Genomic DNA, 22450 nt, shown 5'->3' with positions numbered 1-22450 from the left:
TACCAAAAAATCGTTAAGGAGAATGACCGGCCAACTGTTCGTGACCTCAGGTAGAAACGCACTTGAGTTATGCAGCAGGACAATGATCCAAAACACACCAGCAAGTCCACTTCTGAATAGCATAATCAAAACAAAATTAAGACTTTGGAGTGTCCTAGTCAAAGCCCTGACCTTAACCCAATTGAGATGCTGTGGCATGACCTTAAAAAGGTGGCTCATGCTCTGAAACCCTCAAATGTGGCTGAATACAATGCTTCTGCAAAGATAAATGAGATAAAATTCCTCCAAAGCATTGTAAAAGACTCATTGCCAGTTATCCCAAACGCTTGGTTGCAGTTGTTCTTGCTAAGGGTGGCCCAACCAGTTATTAGGTTTAGGGGCAATTATTTTTGCAGCATGGTGGCTCAATAGATAGCACTGCAGCCTTGCAGCGCTGGAGTCCTGGGTTCTAAACCCACCTTGGACAACGTCTGCAAGGAGTTTGTATGTTCTCCCCGTGTTTGCGTGGGTTTCCTCCGGGCACTCCAGTTGCCTCCCACATTCCAAAGACATACTGATAGGGAATTTAGATTGTGAGCCCCATCGGGGACAGTGATGACAATGTGTGCAAAACTGTAAAGCGCTGCGGAATATGTTAGCGTTATATAAAAATAAAGATTATTATTATTATTTTTTTACACATGACCCTGTTGGTTTGGATTTCTTTTTCCCAAAATAAGAAAGACCTTCATTTAAAAACTGCATTTTGTGTTTACTTGTGTTATCTTTGTCTAGTATTTACATTTGTTTGGTATTCTGAAACATTTAAATGAGATGAATATGCAAAAGAATAGGAAATCAGGAAGGGGGCAAACACTTTTTCACACAACTGTATATGGATGACAAGTAAGGAAAATAAAGGGTGTGAGTTTTCTGAATGAAACTGAATTCTTTTTATACGCTCATGTGAATATGGCCTAATGCTAATACACCCGTCCAGGGGAGCAGCTATTCAGTCAGCTCAAGGTATTTCTCTCTTTTTTTCTTAAAGGTTTGTTTAATGTTTTTAGCAATACAATATAAAGTATAGGGGACAAGAATGCACCACTGTGCACCACAGTAAACAATTTTGCAGACGTTGCACAAGAAATATTGCACAATAATATATTATGACATGAAATGAAATCAGTAAACAGGAAATGAGAACAATCCATTCAGCATGTCTATTTGTAATACAACAAATATGTTAAATATTCTGTTATGACTGATGACCCATTCATACAGTTACATGTAGTTGCTCACACACTCCCACCCACAAACAGATTAGAATGAGAGACTTGAAACCACCTATTCGCCTGCCGCCCATGACACCCATGAGCTGAAGAGTGTCAAGCAGATTACTTGTAAGCAGTGGCAGTGACGGAGATCCACTCTGCCCAGATTTTGTCACATTTCTGTGTCCAGTTATATGTAAGATCTTACAGATATATTGATTGACCAGAATGAGCCACTGAGACAGTGGCAATCCCCACATGTATTCAAGCTGTCTAGCAGCCGCAAATCATGCGACATAAACACGATTTCCGAGCACGCCGAAATACTCGGAGGCCACCCGAGCATGCTGGGAGAAACTTGAGTAACGAGCATACTCGCTCATCACTAGTGGAGATCTTATAACAGCCTGCCTTCCCTACTGTCCCTAACTGAGTCCCTCACCAATACCTGAGCAGGAAACATAAGCCCTATGTATCCCTAGAGCTAGGCCCTGGAGGGAGGGGGGCATGAGCACTGGTTAGTCCAACAGAAGAATTAAGAAAGCATCTGCAATGCCAAATGCAGAGACCTTCTGCAGCCATATGTAGAGCGACTGTCTGTTGCATCTGACATACCCGTGACAGTGTCCCCCCTCTACGAGTGGCCTCCGGACACTCAGGACCAGAGATCTCAGGATAAGAGGAGTGGAATGAACAAACCAGCCTTGGGGCATTCACCTCTGATGCTAAAAATTACATTGTTTCTTCTGGATGCTAACCCTTCCAGTGCACCAAGTATTGTAGGGAACGACGTTGGAGGCGAGAATCTACAATACTCCAAATCTGAAACACTAGAAAACCATCAACCATTATTGGGAACGACGGTAGGGGTGAGAACTCAAGAGGTTCCACATATTTCTTGAGCAAAGATCTGTGAAAGACATTGGCCTGAGGTATTATTATTATTATTTATTGTTATAGCGCCATTTATTCCATGGCGCTTTACATGTGAGGAGGGGTATACATAATAAAAACAAGTACAATAATCTTAAACAATACAAGTCGTAACTGGTACAGGAGGAGTGAGGACCCTGCCCGCGAAGGCTCACAATCTACAAGGGATGGGTGAAGAAAAGAAGAAACAAACCGAACTCAAGCCCAAATCAATTAATAAATATTTATTTAAGGGGTAGAGTACACCATGTGGTAGGGGGGAAGAAACCAAAAGAAAAGCACTAAAACCAGGAGACGAAAATATTTAGACAAAAAATGTATACAGATGGCTGCACAAAAAAGGCATGACCAAAAAAGGTGGGTAAATAATGGGATATTGCTACATGTATATAAATAGATAAATAAATAAATAAATATACATATATATACACGCGGTACAAAAATTATATATATGAAAATGGCCTCATGAGTAAAAGTGCATGTGCAAAAAATAGTATATACTATATTTAAAAAAAAACAAAACAAAAAAAAAACAACAAGGAGACCACTTGTAAAATAAAGTGCATATAGTACTTGCGTGTTAGAACATGGGCATGTATGTAAAAAGTGTAATACAAAAAAGGTGCAGATGAGCAGCCACTAAGAGAAAAGAGATGACCAAATCTAGGTAGATGTGCTGAGGTATTGGTAAGTATACAAATAAATCCAGAAAATATTCCAATGATGTGGTAATAGTATAATGACCAGAGCCGCAAATACCTGAATGAGTGAGGGGTCGTCTCCTGGATGTGCCTGTCCCCGACGCGCGTTTCGGCGTCAGCCTTCGTCAGGGGGTGGCAACATCCAGAGGAGAGGAAGTATTTAAAGAGGGAGCAGCCAATGAGCAGGGGGAACGAGTGTGGAGCGACGCGCGCAAACGTTGAATGTAACCATGGCGACGACCGCCGCCAGTCCATGTGATCCCCGCCGTCGCGTGCAAATGACACAGCCACGGGGGACATGGAGCCGGCAGACGGAGCAGCCAGGACAACAACGGAAGCGCGCGTACCACCCGGCCCGCTGTCATTGGTGGATAAAGGACATGTGACCAACAGGTCCTCAAAACCAAAGGAGATGAAAAAAGGCAGGTCCTGGTGTGCTGATACTATGAGGGAATAGACGTGCAGGCATGTATCATAGACTGGAAATAATAACTAATGTGGGGACCACGAAGAAAAAGGGGAAGGAGAAGGAGATGGCAGTAATTAGAAATAAGAAGATAAATGAGTAGAATGGGAGACCAAATAAATAAAAAATAATAATGAAAAAAATTAATTAATAATTAAATAATACACAGTGATAGTGAAGAAATACTAAATAAATAAAAAATAAAAAATAAATATGAAAATTATATAACTGATGATGAAAAAATGATGAAAAAGATAATCAAAAATAAAAATAAAAATAAAAATAAATAAATAATAAAATAAAAAATAGAAAAAAAATAAATAAATAAAAAATAAAAACATGTGACAAAAAAAGGACAAGTGGAATGAAAAACTGAAAAAAGGAAAAAGAAAAATAAACATAGAAAAAACTGGAATGATGGAAGGGGAATATAAAGTGAAGTACTATGTGATGAGTGAAAACGTGTATGTGTATGTGGTGAAACAAGAATAATAATAATAATAAGACATAAAATACAACAAAACAGTGAATAACAAGTGGATAAAAATGAATAATAGATGTTCATAGACATATACATACATTCACTTAAATATGTATGCACATATACATACAAAAAGGTGAAAAAGAAAAAAGAAGAAAAAAGAAAAACAGCGTAAGCACAACGGTATGCCGATAAATAAAAAAGTATATACTATAAAGAAACGCAATTAACGATATTGACAATAAATAAATAATAAAAATATATATATGTGCACAAAATAACAATACAAAAAATCATAATAGTAAAGCAATCGAAAAAATAAATAAATGAAAAGTAGAAAATTAAAAAAATAAAAAAAATATGAATAAAAATAAAATAATAACAATGATAATAGTAAATAATAAATAATAATATATTAATGTGGTCCATCATTCTTTCTTTTAGATCTCAAGAGAAGAAAATCTTCATCAGGTATCTTCTTACGCGCCGGAAGAAGGAAATAAATGAGAAATGGAAAACTACTGCCATGACACCAATGCAAGATATATCTCCAGCTCGGAAAAGTGACTACAGTGATCCAAGAAACGACTAAAGGAAAAGAACAAATAGTGTAAGTATTATACAATAGCCCCTTAACAATAGAACATGCTTAAAAAACATAGACGGACACGGTGCTCGCTAAAAACAGAATAAAAACAACATTTTAATAGTATAAATAAATAAAATGCAATAAAAACATGAACTGGAATGACTGGTGGAAACAAGTGATCATAAAAATGGAACAAAGCTAATATTTTCATTAAGACCTCTGGGTTGTATTGTATCTAGTGACCATATCCATCTAGACTCCATTTGTGCCAGTTTTTGACTAATATTGCCTCCTCTGATTGATGGAATGATCCTGTCAATACCTCTGGCCTTAAAACACGTTGGGTCACAATTGTGAAACTGTTTAAAGTGTTTTGGAATGGTCTTTAAGATGGAAATGTCATTTTCATTCTGTGCGGCAATAATGCCATTCACGTGTTCGCGTACACGCACTTTAAATTGGCGAGTGGTGAGGCCGACATAGATTTTAGGGCAAGGGCAGGTAGCATAGTAGATGACGGCCTTGGTTTCACAATTGATAAAATGTTTGATAGTGAATTGTTTTGACCCCGACGAATCACTGAATGTATTGATCCTCTCAATGTTGGGACATGCTATACAATGGCCACATTTGAACGAGCCTTTCTTTTGTTGTGTTTGGGCAAGAAAAGTTTTTGGGTTACTCTGGTAGTGGCTCTTTACCAGCGTGTCGCGGATGTTTCTTGACCGCCGAAATGTGATATTGGGATACTCGTTAAGATATTTCGAAAGCATCTCGTCTGCAAGTAAGATAGGCCATGCTTTCTCGAGGACTTGTCTCATTTGGTGATTTTTTGAATGGTAGTCGGTGACAAAACGCACATTCTTAGTATCAGATTGTCTTGGGCCTGAATACAGTAATTCATGTCTGGGCGAGTGTCTAGCTCTATTGTAAGCTCTTTTTATGCTGCGGCGACTGTATCCACGATCCATGAACCTCGATTTTAATTCATGTGCCCGTATCTCGAAATCACTATCTGTAGAGCACAAGCGTCTGAGTCTTAGAAATTGGCCTACCGGAATTGATTTAATCAAAGACTTAGGGTGAGCGGATGAAGCATGTAGCAATGAATTTGTAGAAGTTTGTTTGCGGAATATATCAGTTTGAAGAGTGTTGTCCGCATCACGTTTTATCATGACATCCAGAAATTCAATCTGAGATCTATGATGATGATATGTCAATCTAATATTCAAATTATACTGATTGAGATTAGAAATGAAAGAATCCAGTAGTTCCTCGGTACCCTGCCAAATGAAAAAAATGTAATCAATGTACCGTGTCCAAAATAGGATACGGCACATGAATTGATGACTGTCAGACATAAAGAGGTCCCTCTCCCACAGCCCCAGGAATAGATTTTCATATGCAGGTGCATATGATGCGCCCATCGCAGTACCCTAGAGCTGTAGGTAGAGGGCCTCTTTAAAAGTAAAAAAATTGTGAGTCAGACTAAATTCTAATATTTCAATAATAAAGTCAATCATTGTGGCAGGGTAGTCGGACGTATTAAGGAACCATCTTGTTGCGCTTATGCCATCCGTATGTTTGATGTACACCATGCTCGTGTACAGTGATTCGACGTCACACGTGACGAGGATAGTGTCCTCGTCCACGTGTAGTCCGTCGATTTTTTTAAGAAAATCACCCGTGTCCCGAGTGTAAGAGGGGAGACATTCAACTAAAGATTGAAGTTTATGATCTATAAATTTCCCTATATTTTCCACAAAATTATAATTACCGGAGACGATTGGTCTACCAGGTGGTGATTCAGGGTTCTTATGCACCTTAGGCAATAAGTAGAAGGTTGGTATACATGGTTCTTTCATTGTCAATGCTTGGCAAAGTTCTTTGGATATGGTGCCTTCACTATTGGCCCTATTCAAAATGGCATTGAGTGCAGATGTAAAGGATGACAATGGATTGAAAGTAAGCTTTTTATAGCATATTTTATTTTTTAATTGCCTAAAGGCTTCAGCCTCGTACATAGAGTAAGGCCAGATGACAATATTGCCCCCTTTATCCGCGGGTTTTATTACTACCTCAGGTAAATCCCTCAGTCTCTGGAGGCTTTTTCGTTCCTCAAAATTAAGGTTGCCATTAGTGATGTGGCGAGGGATCTTTTTGAAATTTTCACTGACAATTTTGACAAATAGATCAATATTGGAGCAGGTGGCAAATGGAGGGAATTTTTTCGAACGTGGTGCAATACAAGGAGGAATCTTACCTCCTTCTGGTACTAGGTTTTCTTGAGCAAGTTCGGTTAAGGCTTGTAGTGCCGTTTGTTCCGTGTCTGTAGGAAACAATTCAAATGTGGCTTCATCATGGAAATATTTTTTGAACATCAGGGATCTTGCAAAAATGTGCAAGTCCTTGATGGCAGAGAAAGGGTCAAATTGGGAGTCAGGACAAAAAGAAAGGCCCTTATGAAGGACCTGAAGGTCACTTTGAGAAAGAGAATGGGAACTCAAATTAATTACCTTTAACCTGTTATCATCAGGATAATCGAAATTACGTCTGTAAGGCGTGTTGCGTAGATGTCGTTTGCGTTTAGATGTATCCTTGTATGATGTGGACGAGGAGGCAGAGGCATCAGAGTACTCACTCAATGATGGAGTAGATGATATGGATACAGTCCGGGTACGGGAGGGGTCAATAGTGGATGCTCTTTTCCACCGATATATCCTGTTCATTTGCACATCCTTTAAATCGCGTGATAATTTATTAGCGTGATTTTCTTGAATGTCCTTGACCCAAATGTCTAGATCTTTTTCCATGGCTAAGTTGATCGATTGAAAATTGTCCGCAGTTAATTGGGTTTTTGCCAAAGTATAAGTAGTTTCTAATTGTTGATCAATCATCAGAATGCTCTTAGTGTTGAGATTAATCAATAGTTCCATAAATTTTTTGGATGTACTGTTGCACACATCTTCCCAGTTTTTTATGAATTCGTCATCTTCTATGGGAAAAGAAGGTATCACTTTAACCCTAAGACCCCTAGGGATGAGATCTCTGGTAATGTAGTTTTGTAAAAAAGCTTTGTTCCACCACAAGCGGGTACGCTTGTGTAACAATTTTTTAATGGTGGTATTAAAATCAGTAGAACCTTGGCCACCAGGGCCATTGGAATCAGACCCACCACTACCAAATAGTTGGTTAACACAGCCGAGCCAAGAAAGTTCCTTGGCTTTTAGGCCCATGGCCAAAAGAGGAAAATCCTTTGCAAAACACAGTAAATAAGTTAAATATAGATCTCAAGGCAGGGTATACATCACAAATAAAAAAAAATGAAACAAAATATCCAACTGTATGCACTATGTAATTGTGCCTGATCTGTATCCCATATGGACAAGAATTGTGGACAATTCGGAGATATATATACAAGAAGAAAAGAAGAAACAAACCGAACTCAAGCCCAAATCAATTAATAAATATTTATTTAAGGGGTAGAGTACACCATGTGGTAGGGGGGAAGAAACCAAAAGAAAAGCACTAAAACCAGGAGACGAAAATATTTAGACAAAAAATGTATACAGATGGCTGCACAAAAAAGGCATGACCAAAAAAGGTGGGTAAATAATGGGATATTGCTACATGTATATAAATAGATAAATAAATAAATAAATATACATATATATTCACGCGGTACAAAAATTATATATATGAAAATGGCCTCATGAGTAAAAGTGCATGTGCAAAAAATAGTATATACTATATTAAAAAAAAACAAGGAGACCACTTGTAAAATAAAGTGCATATAGTACTTGCGTGTTAGAACATGGGCATGTATGTAAAAAGTGTAATACAAAAAAGGTGCAGATGAGCAGCCACTAAGAGAAAAGAGATGACCAAATCTAGGTAGATGTGCTGAGGTATTGGTAAGTATACAAATAAATCCAGAAAATATTCCAATGATGTGGTAATAGTATAATGACCAGAGCCGCAAATACCTGAATGAGTGAGGGGTCGTCTCCTGGATGTGCCTGTCCCCGACGCGCGTTTCAGCATCAGCCTTCGTCAGGGGGTGGCAACATCCAGAGGAGAGGAAGTATTTAAAGAGGGAGCAGCCAATGAGCAGGGGGAACGAGTGTGGAGCGACGCGCGCAAACGTTGAATGTAACCATGGCGACGACCGCCGCCAGTCCATGTGATCCCCGCCGTCGTGTGCAAATGACGCAGCCACGGGGGACATGGAGCCGGCAGACGGAGCAGCCAGGACAACAACGGAAGCGCGCATACCACCCGGCCCGCTGTCATTGGTGGATAAAGGACATGTGACCAACAGGTCCTCAAAAGCAAAGGAGATGAAAAAAGGCAGGTCCTGGTGTGCTGATACTATGAGGGAATAGACGTGCAGGCATGTATCATAGACTGGAAATAATAACTAATGTGGGGACCGCGAAGAAAAAGGGGAAGGAGAAGGAGATGGCAGTAATTAGAAATAAGAAGATAAATGAGTAGAATGGGAAACCAAATAAATAAAAAATAATAATGAAAAAAATTAATTAATAATTAAATAATACATAGTGATAGTGAAGAAATACTAAATAAAAAAAATAAAAAATAAATATGAAAATTATATAACTGATGATGAAAAATAAATAAAAATAAATATAAAAATAAATAAATAATAAAATAAAAAATAGAAAATAACATAAAAAAAAAAAATCTAATATACAGGTCCTTCTAAAAAAATTAGCATATAGTGTTAAATTTCATTATTTACCATAATGTAATGATTACAATTAAACTTTCATATATTATAGATTCATTATCCAACTGAAATTTGTCAGGTCTTTTATTGTTTTAATACTGATGATTTTGGCATACAACTCCTGATAACCCAAAAAACCTGTCTCAATAAATTAGCATATCAAGAAAAGGTTCTCTAAACGACCTATTACCCTAATCTTCTGAATCAACTAATTAACTCTAAACACATGCAAAAGATACCTGAGGCTTTTATAAACTCCCTGCCTGGTTCATTACTCAAAACCCCCATCATGGGTAAGACTAGCGACCTGACAGATGTCAAGAAGGCCATCATTGACACCCTCAAGCAAGAGGCGAGACAATTGCGCCTGGAGCGGACAGCAGCGCTCCTGCAGCAGACAGCAGCGCTCCTCCAGACTCAAGTAGAGCAGCAGGGCGTGACGCTGCGACACCTCTTGGGCCGTGGAAGGAGATAATTTTTTTTTTTTGGGGTTTATGTTATATTTTGTTGTTTAATAATTTAAAACCAAGAAATTGTTACAAAAAAAACCAAAAATCTTCGCATTCTTTCTTTAATGTTTACCAAGCTATAAGGGTTAACAGCACCATTTTATAGGCATCACATTTAAAGTTATTTAGAGAGGTTTATATGACAGCAAAGCAAAAAAAAATATTTTTTTATACGGCGCGATCCTGCCAGGGTACAGCTCCAGAACCATTAAAGTACTGACAGTATTTTTCGCGACAGTCCCTTGCATCGTCTGCCTGTCTGCCAGATCCAAGTGCTTGAAGAGCTGTAAAATTATCCGGTTGTGTACGCCATTCCCCGGGCACAATATCTCCGGTTCTTGCGTCCACTGCATCAATAAACGAAGGAGGAGAATAGGAGCTCGTATCATGACGTCTCAGGAAATTATGGAGCACACAGCATGCCAAAACCACAAAGTCTATAGACGGCAGCTTCAAGTTGATAGCTGTGTGGAACACTCTAAACCGATTTGCCATAATCCCAAAGGCATTTTCAACCACACGACGGGCCCTCGACAACCGGTAATTAAAGATTCTGCGCTCCGGTGTGAGTGTTCTCTGTGCAAATGGCTTCAGCAAATGTGGATGAAGAGGGAAAGCTTCATCAGCGATGAAGACAAAATTTAGGTTTGCTTTTGTGTCTTCATTTAGTGGCAACAGCAGTTCATTGTTCCTCAAGCTTTCCCCAAATGAAGTGTGTTCAAAAACACCACCGTCGGAGACTCGACCATTCATGCCAACATCCACATCGACAAACTCATAGTTCGCATTGACAAGGGCCATGAGGATCACACTGAAATATCCTTTGTAGTTGAAAAAAAAGGATCCAGAGTTGGCTGGTTGCGTGATGCGCACATGCTTTCCATCTAATGCACCACCGCAGTTTGGAAACTGCCACAGCTCATCAAAATCGGAAGCAATCCTCTTCCAGTCATCCGCCGTCTTGGGAAACTGCAAGATGAGAAGGAAACATGTACAAATTAGGTCAAATATATTATGCACATACACTCTCATGTGGACATCCTACAGTGATTGAGGCGCAGTATGGATTAGTATAACAAAGTCAACAACCCTGAGTATGCAGGCAGCCATTTTTTCAGATGGCTTCGGTGACTCAGAGGGGGTGCTAAACAATATATCTAAATTATCTAATCAATAAAATTACGTTGGGAGCAGCAAATAAAAGAAGGGTGGCGCAGGGTTGGAGCAGCACATATCAGAATGGAGACGCAAAATGGTAGCAGCACATGTCAGAATGGAGGCGCAGGATGGCGCAGGATCACAGCAGCACATGTCTGAATGGGGGCGCAGGATGGGAGCAGCACATGATAGGATGTAGAACATATACCAATAGAAATGCTCGCCATCAGGGCATAGAACGGGTTCAATAGCTAGTATAATATATCGACATAACACAGCAGCCAAAAAAAATATAGTAGTACCTCCATATAATGCCTTAAGCTCTGCACAATGGCCTCGCATGTCTCCGGAATCACAACGCTCAGGAAAGGTCTGGAAACAGCGGCGGAAAACTGCAAATCCTGAAGAGACCTTCCTGTTGCCAGGAACCGCAGTGTCACCGCCAACCTTTCCTCCACGGGCACGGCTGCACGCATCGGCGTATCACGCCTTTGTATGAGTGGCGTAACAGCAGACAGTATTATTTTGAAGGATTCCTCGGACATCCGAAGGTAGTTTCGGAAATCATGAGGGTTATTGTCACGTAACTCTCTTATGAGACCCATGTGTGACAATGTGGATCTTTTCTGCAGCCAGCTCCGGGTCCACATGCGACGTTTTCGTTTAGGACGTCTCTCCTCTTGGAGACGTGCTGCCTCAAACACCAGGGCAGCAGCAACAACAGAACTCTCATCGGAAGTGAGCATAGTTCCTAAAAAGAAAACAAACGTACAATAAATACACGTGCTTACAAAACAATGTTCTGACCATTGATCTAATAACTATATACAGTATGTTACTACTGGTATTAAATGGGGCAGTCAACCATCTCGATCTGTAAAAGGATTAATTAATTGGGCCACGCTACAGCTGTGTACCTGAGGTTCTCAGGCCTACCCTACTCAAAGGAACAATCGACCACACTCCAGCGTTTATCCCCGTTGAAGCGCAACATATGCTACGCTGTAGCGTTATACATACCTTTTGCGGTAAAAGTCTAGTAGTTAAAAGTCCAGGGAATCCAGCGAATTTAGGAGTTCTGTTTACAGCACGTGCTACAGAGAGAAATGAATAGCGCGCTCGAGAGCTCCGGTTTTATCCGCTGGGAACAATAGTCCTTTGTCGAATGAGCGCACAGTATTGTACCGCCCAATCAGCACACGGGAGGTGGAGAATTCAGAGCTCCTACGTAGCCAGCTCCTCCGCCCTTTACATCGTATACAATATCGTGCACATCTTTGTTACACCATGCGATCATGCCGCCACAGCGGGACACTAGACGACGAAAGAAAGTTTCAAACGATGTGCTACGACGTACGATTCACAGCGGGGTCCCTGATCGCAGGAGCGTGTCACACACTGCGATATCGTCCCTATATCGCTCGAACGTCACAAATCGTGCCGTCGTAGCGATCAAAATTGCACTGTGTGACGGTACCTTAAGACCCAGAAAGAAATTTCTCAACAAATAGGCTGTTCCCAGAGTGCTGTATCAAGGCACCTCAATGGTAAGTCTGTTGGAAGGAAACAATGTGGCAGAAAACGCTGTACAACGAGAAGAGGAGACCGGACCCTGAGGAAGATTGTGGAGAAGGACCGATTCCAGACCTTGGGGAACCTGAGGAAGCAGTGGACTGAGTCTGGTGTGGAAACATTCAGAGCCACCGTGCACAGGCGTGTGCAGGAAATGGGCTACAGGTGCCGCATTCCCCAGGTAAAGCCACTTTTGAACCATAAACAGCGGCAGAGGCGCCTGACCTGGGCTACAGAGAAGCAGCACTGGACTGTTGCTAAGTGGTCCCAAGTACTTTTTTCTGATGAAAGCAAATTTTGCATGTCATTCGGAAATCAAGGTGCCAGAGTCTGGAGGAAGACTGGGGAGAAGGAAATGCCAAAATGCCTGAAGTCCAGTGTCAAGTACCCACAGTCAGTGATGGTGTGGGGTGCCATGTCAGCTGCTGGTGTTGGTCCACTGTGTTTCATCAAGGGCAGGGTCAATGCAGCTAGCTATCTGGAGATTTTGGAGCACTTCATGCTTCCATCGGCTGAAATGCTTTATGGAGATGAAGATTTCATTTTTCAGCACGACCTGGCACCTGCTCACAGTGCCAAAACCACTGGTAAATGGTTTACTGACCATGGTATTACTGTGCTCAATTGGCCTGCCAACTCTCCTGACCTGAACCCCATAGAGAATCTGTGGGATATTGTGAAGAGAAAGTTGAGAGACGCAAGACCCAACACTCTGGATGAGCTTAAGGCCGCTATTGAAGCATCCTGGGCCTCCATAACATCTCAGCAGTGTCACAGGCTGATTGCCTTCATGCCACGCCGCATTGAAGCAGTCATTTCTGCCAAAGGATTCCCGACCAAGTATTGAGTGCATAACTGAACATTATTATTTGTTGGTTTTTTTGTTTGTTATTAAAAAACACTTTTATTTGATTGGATGGGTGAAATATGCTAATTTATTGAGACAGGTTTTTTGGGTTATCAGGAGTTGTATGCCAAAATCATCAGTATTAAAACAATAAAAGACCTGACAAATTTCAGTTGGTGGATAATGAATCTATAATATATGAAAGTTTAATTGTAATCATTACATTATGGTAAATAATGAAATTTAACACTATATGCTAATTTTTTGAGAAGGACCTGTATAAAGCTTTATGTGTGTGTGTGTGTGTGTGTATGTGTGTATGTCCGGGATTGGCATCTGCACCGTCGCAGCTACAGCCACAAACTTTTGCACAGTCACACGTCTGGACCCCGAGAGCGTCATAGGCTATATTGTGAGGCGAAATTTTAACCCCGCGCGTTCCAATTCACCAAACAATTTTGCCCCTATCTACATAATGGGGAAAAAAGTGAAAGGAAAAGTGTTGGAAGCGTCGCAGCTACAGCAACAAAATTTTGCACAGTCACATGTCTGGACCCCGAGAGCGTCATAGGCTACGTTGTGAGGTGAAATATTAACCCCACGCTTTCCAATTCACCAAACAATTTTGCCCCTATCTACATAATGGGGAAAAAAGTGAAAGGAAAAGTGTTGGAGGCGTCGCAGCTACAGAAACAAAATTTTGCACAGTCACACGTCTGGACCCTGAGAGCGTCATAGGCTACGTTGTGAGGTGAAATTTTAACCCCGCGCGTTCCAATTCACCAAACAATTTTGCCCCTATCTACATAATGGGGAAAAAGTGAAAGGAAAAGTGTTGGAGAAGTCGCAGCTACAGCCACAAAATGTTGCACAGTCACACGTCTGGACCCCGAGAGCGTCATAGGCTATGTTGTGAGGTGAAATATTAACCCCGCGCTTTCCAATTCACCAAACAATTTTGCCCCTATCTACATAATGGGGAAAAAGTGAAAGGAAAAGTGTTGGAAGCGTCGCAGCTACAGCAACAAAATTTTGCACAGTCACATGTCTGGACCCCGAGAGCGTCATAGGCTATGTTGTGAGGTGAAATTTTAACCCCGCGCTTTCCAATTCACTAAACAATTTTGCCCCTATCTACATAATGGGAAAAAATGAAAGGAAAAGTGTAGGAGGCAAATTGACAGCTGCCAGATGTGAACAAGGGGGACTTAAAGAATGAGAGCGATGGCGCCAAAGAGTATATACTGTACAGTTGCTAAGGTGGGGCCTCGACATGGGATACTCACCACACACGGGGATATGAACACACACAAAATGCGCCACACACTACCACGTGCTTGAACACATATTACCCTCAGCACACATTTCACCACAAATACACCAACCTCGCCACATAAAAGTCAAAACACAAAAGTCGCCACTCAAAACTCACCACGCGCAGAACTCGCCACATGCAAAAACTAGGCTCTTGCAAAACTCGCCACAAGTGCAAAATTCTCCTCATGAAAAACTCGCCACACGCAAAACTTGCACACGCGGAAAAATTGCCACATGCACAAAAGTTGCAACACATGCAAAAGTTGCCTCACACAAAACTTGCACATACTCAAAAGGCACCACACATAATACTCGCAACGCGCAAAACTCGCCATGCGCAAAACTTGCTGCACACAACTTGCTACACTAACCTGTCACATGTAACTCGACACACAAAAAGTTGCTACACGCATGTTGCTACACAAAACTCATCTCACAAAAGTCGCTACATGCATGTCGCCACACGCAACTCAACACACACAACTTGACAAACGAAACTCGCCCTAAAACACACACAAGTCTGGTATTGTCCTTCAAAAATAAAAATCTGATTAATAAGCAGACAAACTACAACAATTGCACCATATAGGAAATACGGCAGCTGTCAGTCACATGACCTGTCTATTATGTGTATGTGTGAGCTAATATATACTGCCAGGGGGAGGGCTTCCTGTTGGCTGGGGATTTATCAGGCTGCCAATTTAGCTTACAAATACTGAGGTAAAAATACTGAGCAAATAACGTGTGAACGAGGTCTAATACAGGAGGAGATGACACACAGGTATATACTATATACAGGGGAGATGACACACAGATATATACTATATACAGGAGAGATGACACACAGGTATATACTATATAGAGGAGGAGATGACATATAGGTACATATACAGTGGGGCAAAAAAGTATTTAGTCAGTCAGCAATAGTGCAAGTTCCACCACTTAAAAAGATGAGAGGCGTCTGTAATTTACATCATAGGTAGACCTCAACTATGGGAGACAAACTGAGAAAAAAAAATCCAGAAAATCACATTGTCTGTTTTTTTAACATTTTATTTGCATATTATGGTGGAAAATAAGTATTTGGTCAGAAACAAAATTTCATCTCAATACTTTGTAATATATCCTTTGTTGGCAATGACAGAGGTCAAACGTTTTCTGTAAGTCTTCACAAGGTTGCCACACACTGTTGTTGGTATGTTGGCCCATTCCTCCCTGCAGATCTCCTCTAGAGCAGTGATGTTTTTGGCTTTTTGCTTGGCAACACGGACTTTCAACTCCCTCCAAAGGTTTTCTATAGGGTTGAGATCTGGAGACTGGCTAGGCCACTCCGGGACCTTGAAATGCTTGTTACGAAGCCACTCCTTCGTTGCCCTGGCGGTGTGCTTTGGATCATTGTCATGTTGAAAGACCCAGCCACGTTTCATCTTCAATGCCCTTGCTGATGGAAGGAGGTTTGCACTCAAAATCTCACGATACATGGCCCCATTCATTCTTTCATGTACCCGGATCAGTTGTCCTGGCCCCTTTGCAGAGAAACAGCCCCAAAGCATGATGTTTCCACCACCATGCTTTACAGTAGGTATGGTGTTTGATGGATGCAACTCAGTATTCTTTTTCCTCCAAACACGACAAGTTGTGTTTCTACCAAACAGTTCCAGTTTGGTTTCATCAGACCATAGGACATTCTCCCAAAACTCCTCTGGATCATCCAAATGCTCTCTAGCAAACTTCAGACGGGCCCGGACATGTACTGGCTTAAGCAGTGGGACACGTCTGGCACTGCAGGATCTGAGTCCTTGGTGGCGTAGTGTGTTACTTATGGTAGGCCTTGTTACATTGGTCCCAGCTCTCTGCAGTTCATTCACTAGGTCCCCCCGCGTGGTTCTGGGATTTTTGCTCACCGTTCTTGTGATCATTCTGACCCCACGGGGTGGGATTTTGCGTGGAGCCCCAGATCGAGGGAGATTATCAGTGGTCTTGTATGTCTTCCATTTTCTAATTATTGCTCCCACTGTTGATTTCTTCACTCCAAGCTGGTTGGCTATTGCAGATTCAGTCTTCCCAGCCTGGTGCAGGGCTACAATTTTGTTTCTGGTGTCCTTTGACAGCTCTTTGGTCTTCACCATAGTGGAGTTTGGAGTCAGACTGTTTGATGGTGTGCACAGGTGTCTTTTTATACTGATAACAAGTTTAAACAGGTGCCATTACTACAGGTAATGAGTGGAGGAAAGAGGAGACTCTGAAAGAAGAAGTTACAGGTCTGTGAGAGACAGAAATCTTGATTGTTTGTTTCTGACCAAATACTTATTTTCCACCATAAAATGCAAAAAAAATGATAAAAAAACAGACAATGTGATTTTCTGGATTTTTTTTTCTCAGTTTGTCTCCCATAGTTGAGGTCTACCTATGATGTAAATTACAGACGCCTCTCATCTTTTTAAGTGGTGGAACTTGCACTATTGCTGACTGACTAAATACTTTTTTGCCCCACTGTATATACAGGAGGAGATGACATACAGGTATATACTATATACAGGAGGAGATGACATACAGGTATATGCTATATATAGAAGATGACATGCAGGTATATACTATATGCAGGAGGAGATGACACTCAGATATATACTGTATACAGGGGAGATGACACACAGGTATATACTATATACAGGAGGAGATGACATACAGGTATATGCTATATATAGAAGATGACATGCAGGTATATACTATATGCAGGAGGAGATGACACTCAGATATATACTATATACAGGGGAGATGACACACAGGTATATACTATATACAGGAGGAGATGACATACAGGTATATACTATATATAGAAGGAGATGACATTCAGGTATATACTATATACAGTGGGGCAAAAAAGTATTTAGTCAGTCAGCAATAGTGCAAGTTCCACCACTTAAAAAGATGAGAGGCGTCTGTAATTTACATCATAGGTAGACCTCAACTATGGGAGACAAACTGAGAAAAAAAAATCCAGAAAATCACATTGTCTGTTTTTTTTAACAATTTCTTTGCATATTATGGTGGAAAATAAGTATTTGGTCAGAAACAAAATTTCATCTCAATACTTTGTAATATATCCTTTGTTGGCAATGACAGAGGTCAAACGTTTTCTGTAAGTCTTCACAAGGTTGCCACACACTGTTGTTGGTATGTTGGCCCATTCCTCCATGCAGATCTCCTCTAGAGCAGTGATGTTTTTGGCTTTTCGCTTGGCAACACGGACTTTCAACTCCCTCCAAAGGTTTTCTATAGGGTTGAGATCTGGAGACTGGCTAGGCCACTCCAGGACCTTGAAATGCTTCTTACGAAGCCATTCCTTCGTTGCCCTGGCAGTGTGCTTTGGATCATTGTCATGTTGAAAGACCCAGCCATGTTTCATCTTCAATGCCCTTGCTGATGGAAGGAGGTTTGCACTCAAAATCTCACGATACATGGCCCCATTCATTCTTTCATGTACCCGGATCAGTCGTCCTGGCCCCTTTGCAGAGAAACAGCCCCAAAGCATGATGTTTCCACCACCATGCTTTACAGTAGGTATGGTGTTTGATGGATGCAACTCAGTATTCTTTTTCCTCCAAACACGACAAGTTGTGTTTCTACCAAACAGTTCCAGTTTGGTTTCATCAGACCATAGGACATTCTCCCAAAACTCCTCTGGATCATCCAAATGCTCTCTAGCAAACTTCAGACGGGCCCGGACATGTACTGGCTTAAGCAGTGGGACACGTCTGGCACTGCAGGATCTGAGTCCATGGTGGCGTAGTGTGTTACTTATGGTAGGCCTTGTTACATTGGTCCCAGCTCTCTGCAGTTCATTCACTAGGTCCCCCCGCGTGGTTCTGGGATTTTTGCTCACCGTTCTTGTGATCATTCTGACCCCACGGGGTGGGATTTTGCGTGGAGCCCCAGATCGAGGGAGATTATCAGTGGTCTTGTATGTCTTCCATTTTCTAATTATTGCTCCCACTGTTGATTTCTTCACTCCAAGCTGGTTGGCTATTGCAGATTCAGTCTTCCCAGCCTGGTGCAGGGCTACAATTTTGTTTCTGGTGTCCTTTGACAGCTCTTTGGTCTTCACCATAGTGGAGTTTGGAGTCAGACTGTTTGAGGGTGTGCACAGGTGTCTTTTTATACTGATAACAAGTTTAAACAGGTGCCATTACTACAGGTAATGAGTGGAGGAAAGAGGAGACTCTTAAAGAAGAAGTTACAGGTCTGTGAGAGCCAGAAATCTTGATTGTTTGTTTCTGACCAAATACTTATTTTCCACCATAATATGCAAATAAATTGTTAAAAAAACAGACAATGTGATTTTCTGGATTTTTTTTTTCTCAGTTTGTCTCCCATAGTTGAGGTCTACCTATGATGTAAATTGCAGACGCCTCTCATCGTTTTAAGTGGTGGAACTTGTACTATTGCTGACTGACTAAATACTTTTTTGCCCCACTGTATAGGGGAGATGACACACAGCAGGTATATACTATATACAGGGGAGATGACATACAGGTATATACTATATACAGGAGATGACATACAGATGTATACTATATATAAGAGAGATGACAAACATGTATATACTGAGGTGATGAGGTGAAAATGAGAGGTGTGAGGTGAAAATGAAAAGGTGTGAGTGCAAAATGAGAGAAGTGAGGAAAAATAGTGGAGTGATCAGAAAATGACAGATGTGAGGTTGAAATGACAAGTGTTAGGCTACATTCAGACTAGCGTTGCGCGCCGCTGCGTCGGCGACGCAACGCACGACGCACACAAAAACGCGGCAAAACGCACGCAAAAACGCTGCGTTTTGCGACACGTGCGTCGTTTTTTGCCGAAAATCGGACGCAAGAAAAATGCAACTTGCTGCGTTTTCTTGGTCCGACGCTAGCGGCAAAAAAGACGCAAGTGTTGCAAAACGCAACACACAAAAACGCATGCGTCCCCCATGTTAAACATAGGGGCGCATGAACAAAAGAACAAATAGTGTAAGTATTATACAATAGCCCCTTAACAATAGAACATGCTTAAAAAACATAGACGGACACGGTGCTCGCTAAAAACAGAATAAAAACAACATTTTAATAGTATAAATAAATAAAATGCAATAAAAACATGAACTGGAATGACTGGTGGAAACAAGTGATCATAAAAATGGAACAAAGCTAATATTTTCATTAAGACCTCTGGGTTGTATTGTATCTAGTGACCATATCCATCTAGACTCCATTTGTGCCAGTTTTTGACTAATATTGCCTCCTCTGATTGATGGAATGATCCTGTCAATACCTCTGGCCTTAAAACACGTTGGGTCACAATTGTGAAACTGTTTAAAGTGTTTTGGAATGGTCTTTAAGATGGAAATGTCATTTTCATTCTGTGCGGCAATAATGCCATTCACGTGTTCGTGTACACGCACTTTAAATTGGCGAGTGGTGAGGCCGACATAGATTTTAGGGCAAGGGCAGGTAGCATAGTAGATGACGGCCTTGGTTTCACAATTGATAAAATGTTTGATAGCGAATTGTTTTGACCCCTATTGTATAATACTTACACTATTTGTTCTTTTCCTTTAGTCGTTTCTTGGATCACTGTAGTCACTTTTCCGAGCTGGAGATATATCTTGCATTGGTGTCATGGCAGTAGTTTTCCATTTCTCATTTATTTCCTTCTTCCGGTGCGTAAGAAGATACCTGATGAAGATTTTCTTCTCTTGAGATCTAAAAGAAAGAATGATGGACCACATTAATATATTATTATTTATTATTTACTATTATCATTGTTATTATTTTATTTTTATTCATATTTTTTTTTTATTTTTTTTATTTTCTACTTTTCATTTATTTATTTTTTCGATTGCTTTACTATTATGATTTTTTGTATTGGTATTTTGTGCACATATATATATTTTTATTATTTATTTCTTGTCAATATCGTTAATTGCGTTTCTTTATAGTATATACTTTTTTATTTATCGGCATACCGTTGTGCTTACGCTGTTTTTCTTTTTTCTTCTGTTTTCTTTTTCACCTTTTTGTATGTATATGTGCATGCATATTTAAGTGAATGTATGTATATGTCTATGAACATCTATTATTCATTTTTATCCACTTGTTATTCACTGTTTTGTTGTATTTTATGTCTTATTATTATTATTATTCTTGTTTCACCACATACACATACACGTTTTCACTCATCACATAGTACTTCACTTTATATTCCCCTTCCATCATTCCAGTTTTTTCTATGTTTATTTTTCTTTTTCCTTTTTTCAGTTTTTCATTCCACTTGTCCTTTTTTTGTCACGTTTTTATTTTTTATTTTTATTTTTTAATTTTTATTTTATTTTCTATTTTTTATTTTATTATTTATTTATTTTTATATTTATTTTTATTTTTGATTATCTTTTTCATCATTTTTTCATCATCAGTTATATAATTTTCATATTTATTTTTTATTTTTTATTTATTTAGTATTTCTTCACTATCACTATGTATTATTTAATTATTAATTAATTTTTTTCATTATTATTTTTTATTTATTTGGTCTCCCATTCTACTCATTTATCTTCTTATTTCTAATTACTGCCATCTCCTTCTCCTTCCCCTTTTTCTTCGCGGTCTCTACATTAGTTATTATTTCCAGTCTATGATACATGCCTGCACGTCTATTCCCTCATAGTATCAGCACACCAGGACCTGCCTTTTTTCATCTCCTTTGCTTTTGAGGACCTGTTGGTCACATGTCCTATATCCACCAATGACAGCGGGCCGGATGGTACGCGCGCTTCTGTTGTTGTCCTGGCTGCTCCGTCTGCCGGCTCCATGTCCCCCGTGGCTGCGTCATTTGCACGCGACGGCGGGGATCACATGGACTGGCGGCGGTTGTCGCCATGGTTACATTCAACGTTTGCGCGTGTCGCTCCACACTCGTTCCCCCTGCTCATTGGCTGCTCCCTCTTTAAATACTTCCTCTCCTCTGGATGTTGCCACTCCCTGACGAAGGCTGACGCTGAAACGCGCGTCGGGGACAAGCACATCCAGGAGACGACCCCTCACTCATTCAGGTATTTGCGGCTCTGGTCATTATACTATTACCACATCATTGGAATATTTTCTGGATTTATTTGTATACTTACCAATACCTCAGCGCATTTACCTAGATTTGGTCATCTCTTTTCTCTTAGTGGCTGCTCATCTGCACCTTTTTTGTATTACACTTTTTACATACATGCCCATGTTCTAACACGCAAGTACTATATGCACTTTATTTTACAAGTGGTCTCCTTGTTTTTTTTTTTTTTAATATAGTATATACTATTTTTTGCACATGCACTTTTACTCACGAGGCCATTTTCATATATATAATTTTTGTACCGCGTGTATATATATGTATATTTATTTATTTATTTATCTATTTATATACATGTAGCAATATCCCATTATTTACCCACCTTTTTTGTTCACGCCTTTTTTGTGCAGCCATTTGTATACATTTTTTGTCTAAATATTTTCGTCTCCTGGTTTTAGTGCTTTTCTTTTGGTTTCTTCCCACCTACCACATGGTGTACTCTACCCCTTAAATAAATATTTATTAATTGATTTGGGCTTGAGTTCGGTTTGTTTCTTCTTTTCTTCTTGTATATATATCTCCGAATTGTCCACAATTCTTGTCCATATGGGATACAGATCAGGCACAATTACATAGTGCATACAGTTGGATATTTTTTTTCATTTTTTTGATCTATTTGTGATGTATACCCTGCCTTGAGATCTATATTTAAGGGATGGGTGAGGATACAGTAGGCGAGGATAGAGCTGGTCATGCAGCGGTTTGGTCGATCGGTGGTTACT

General features: G+C 40.3%; 1 protein-coding gene across 2 annotated transcripts; it reads right to left on the bottom strand.

Annotated features, from left to right (window-relative positions):
• Positions 1 to 9736: 9736 nt before the first annotated feature.
• On the bottom strand, positions 9737 to 20316 carry LOC138674162 (uncharacterized). 2 transcript variants are annotated; one of them, XM_069762077.1, is made up of 3 exons: positions 20152 to 20316; positions 11143 to 11591; positions 9737 to 10651 (listed from the first exon to the last, which is right to left on the bottom strand). In XM_069762077.1, the coding sequence occupies exons 2-3, from the start codon at positions 11584 to 11586 to the stop codon at positions 9851 to 9853; spliced, it is 1245 nt and encodes a 414-aa protein (XP_069618178.1). In that variant the 5' UTR covers positions 11587 to 11591; positions 20152 to 20316; the 3' UTR covers positions 9737 to 9850. The 2 variants fall into 2 exon arrangements, with proteins under 2 accessions (XP_069618178.1, XP_069618179.1); XM_069762078.1 differs by lacking the exon at positions 20152 to 20316 and having other exon boundaries at positions 11143 to 11632.
• Positions 20317 to 22450: the final 2134 nt, after the last annotated feature.

This window comes from Ranitomeya imitator, chromosome 4 (genome assembly GCF_032444005.1).
Source record: "Ranitomeya imitator isolate aRanImi1 chromosome 4, aRanImi1.pri, whole genome shotgun sequence".
NCBI lineage: Eukaryota > Metazoa > Chordata > Amphibia > Anura > Dendrobatidae > Ranitomeya > Ranitomeya imitator.
This window is presented reverse-complemented; position numbering and strand designations above follow the sequence as displayed.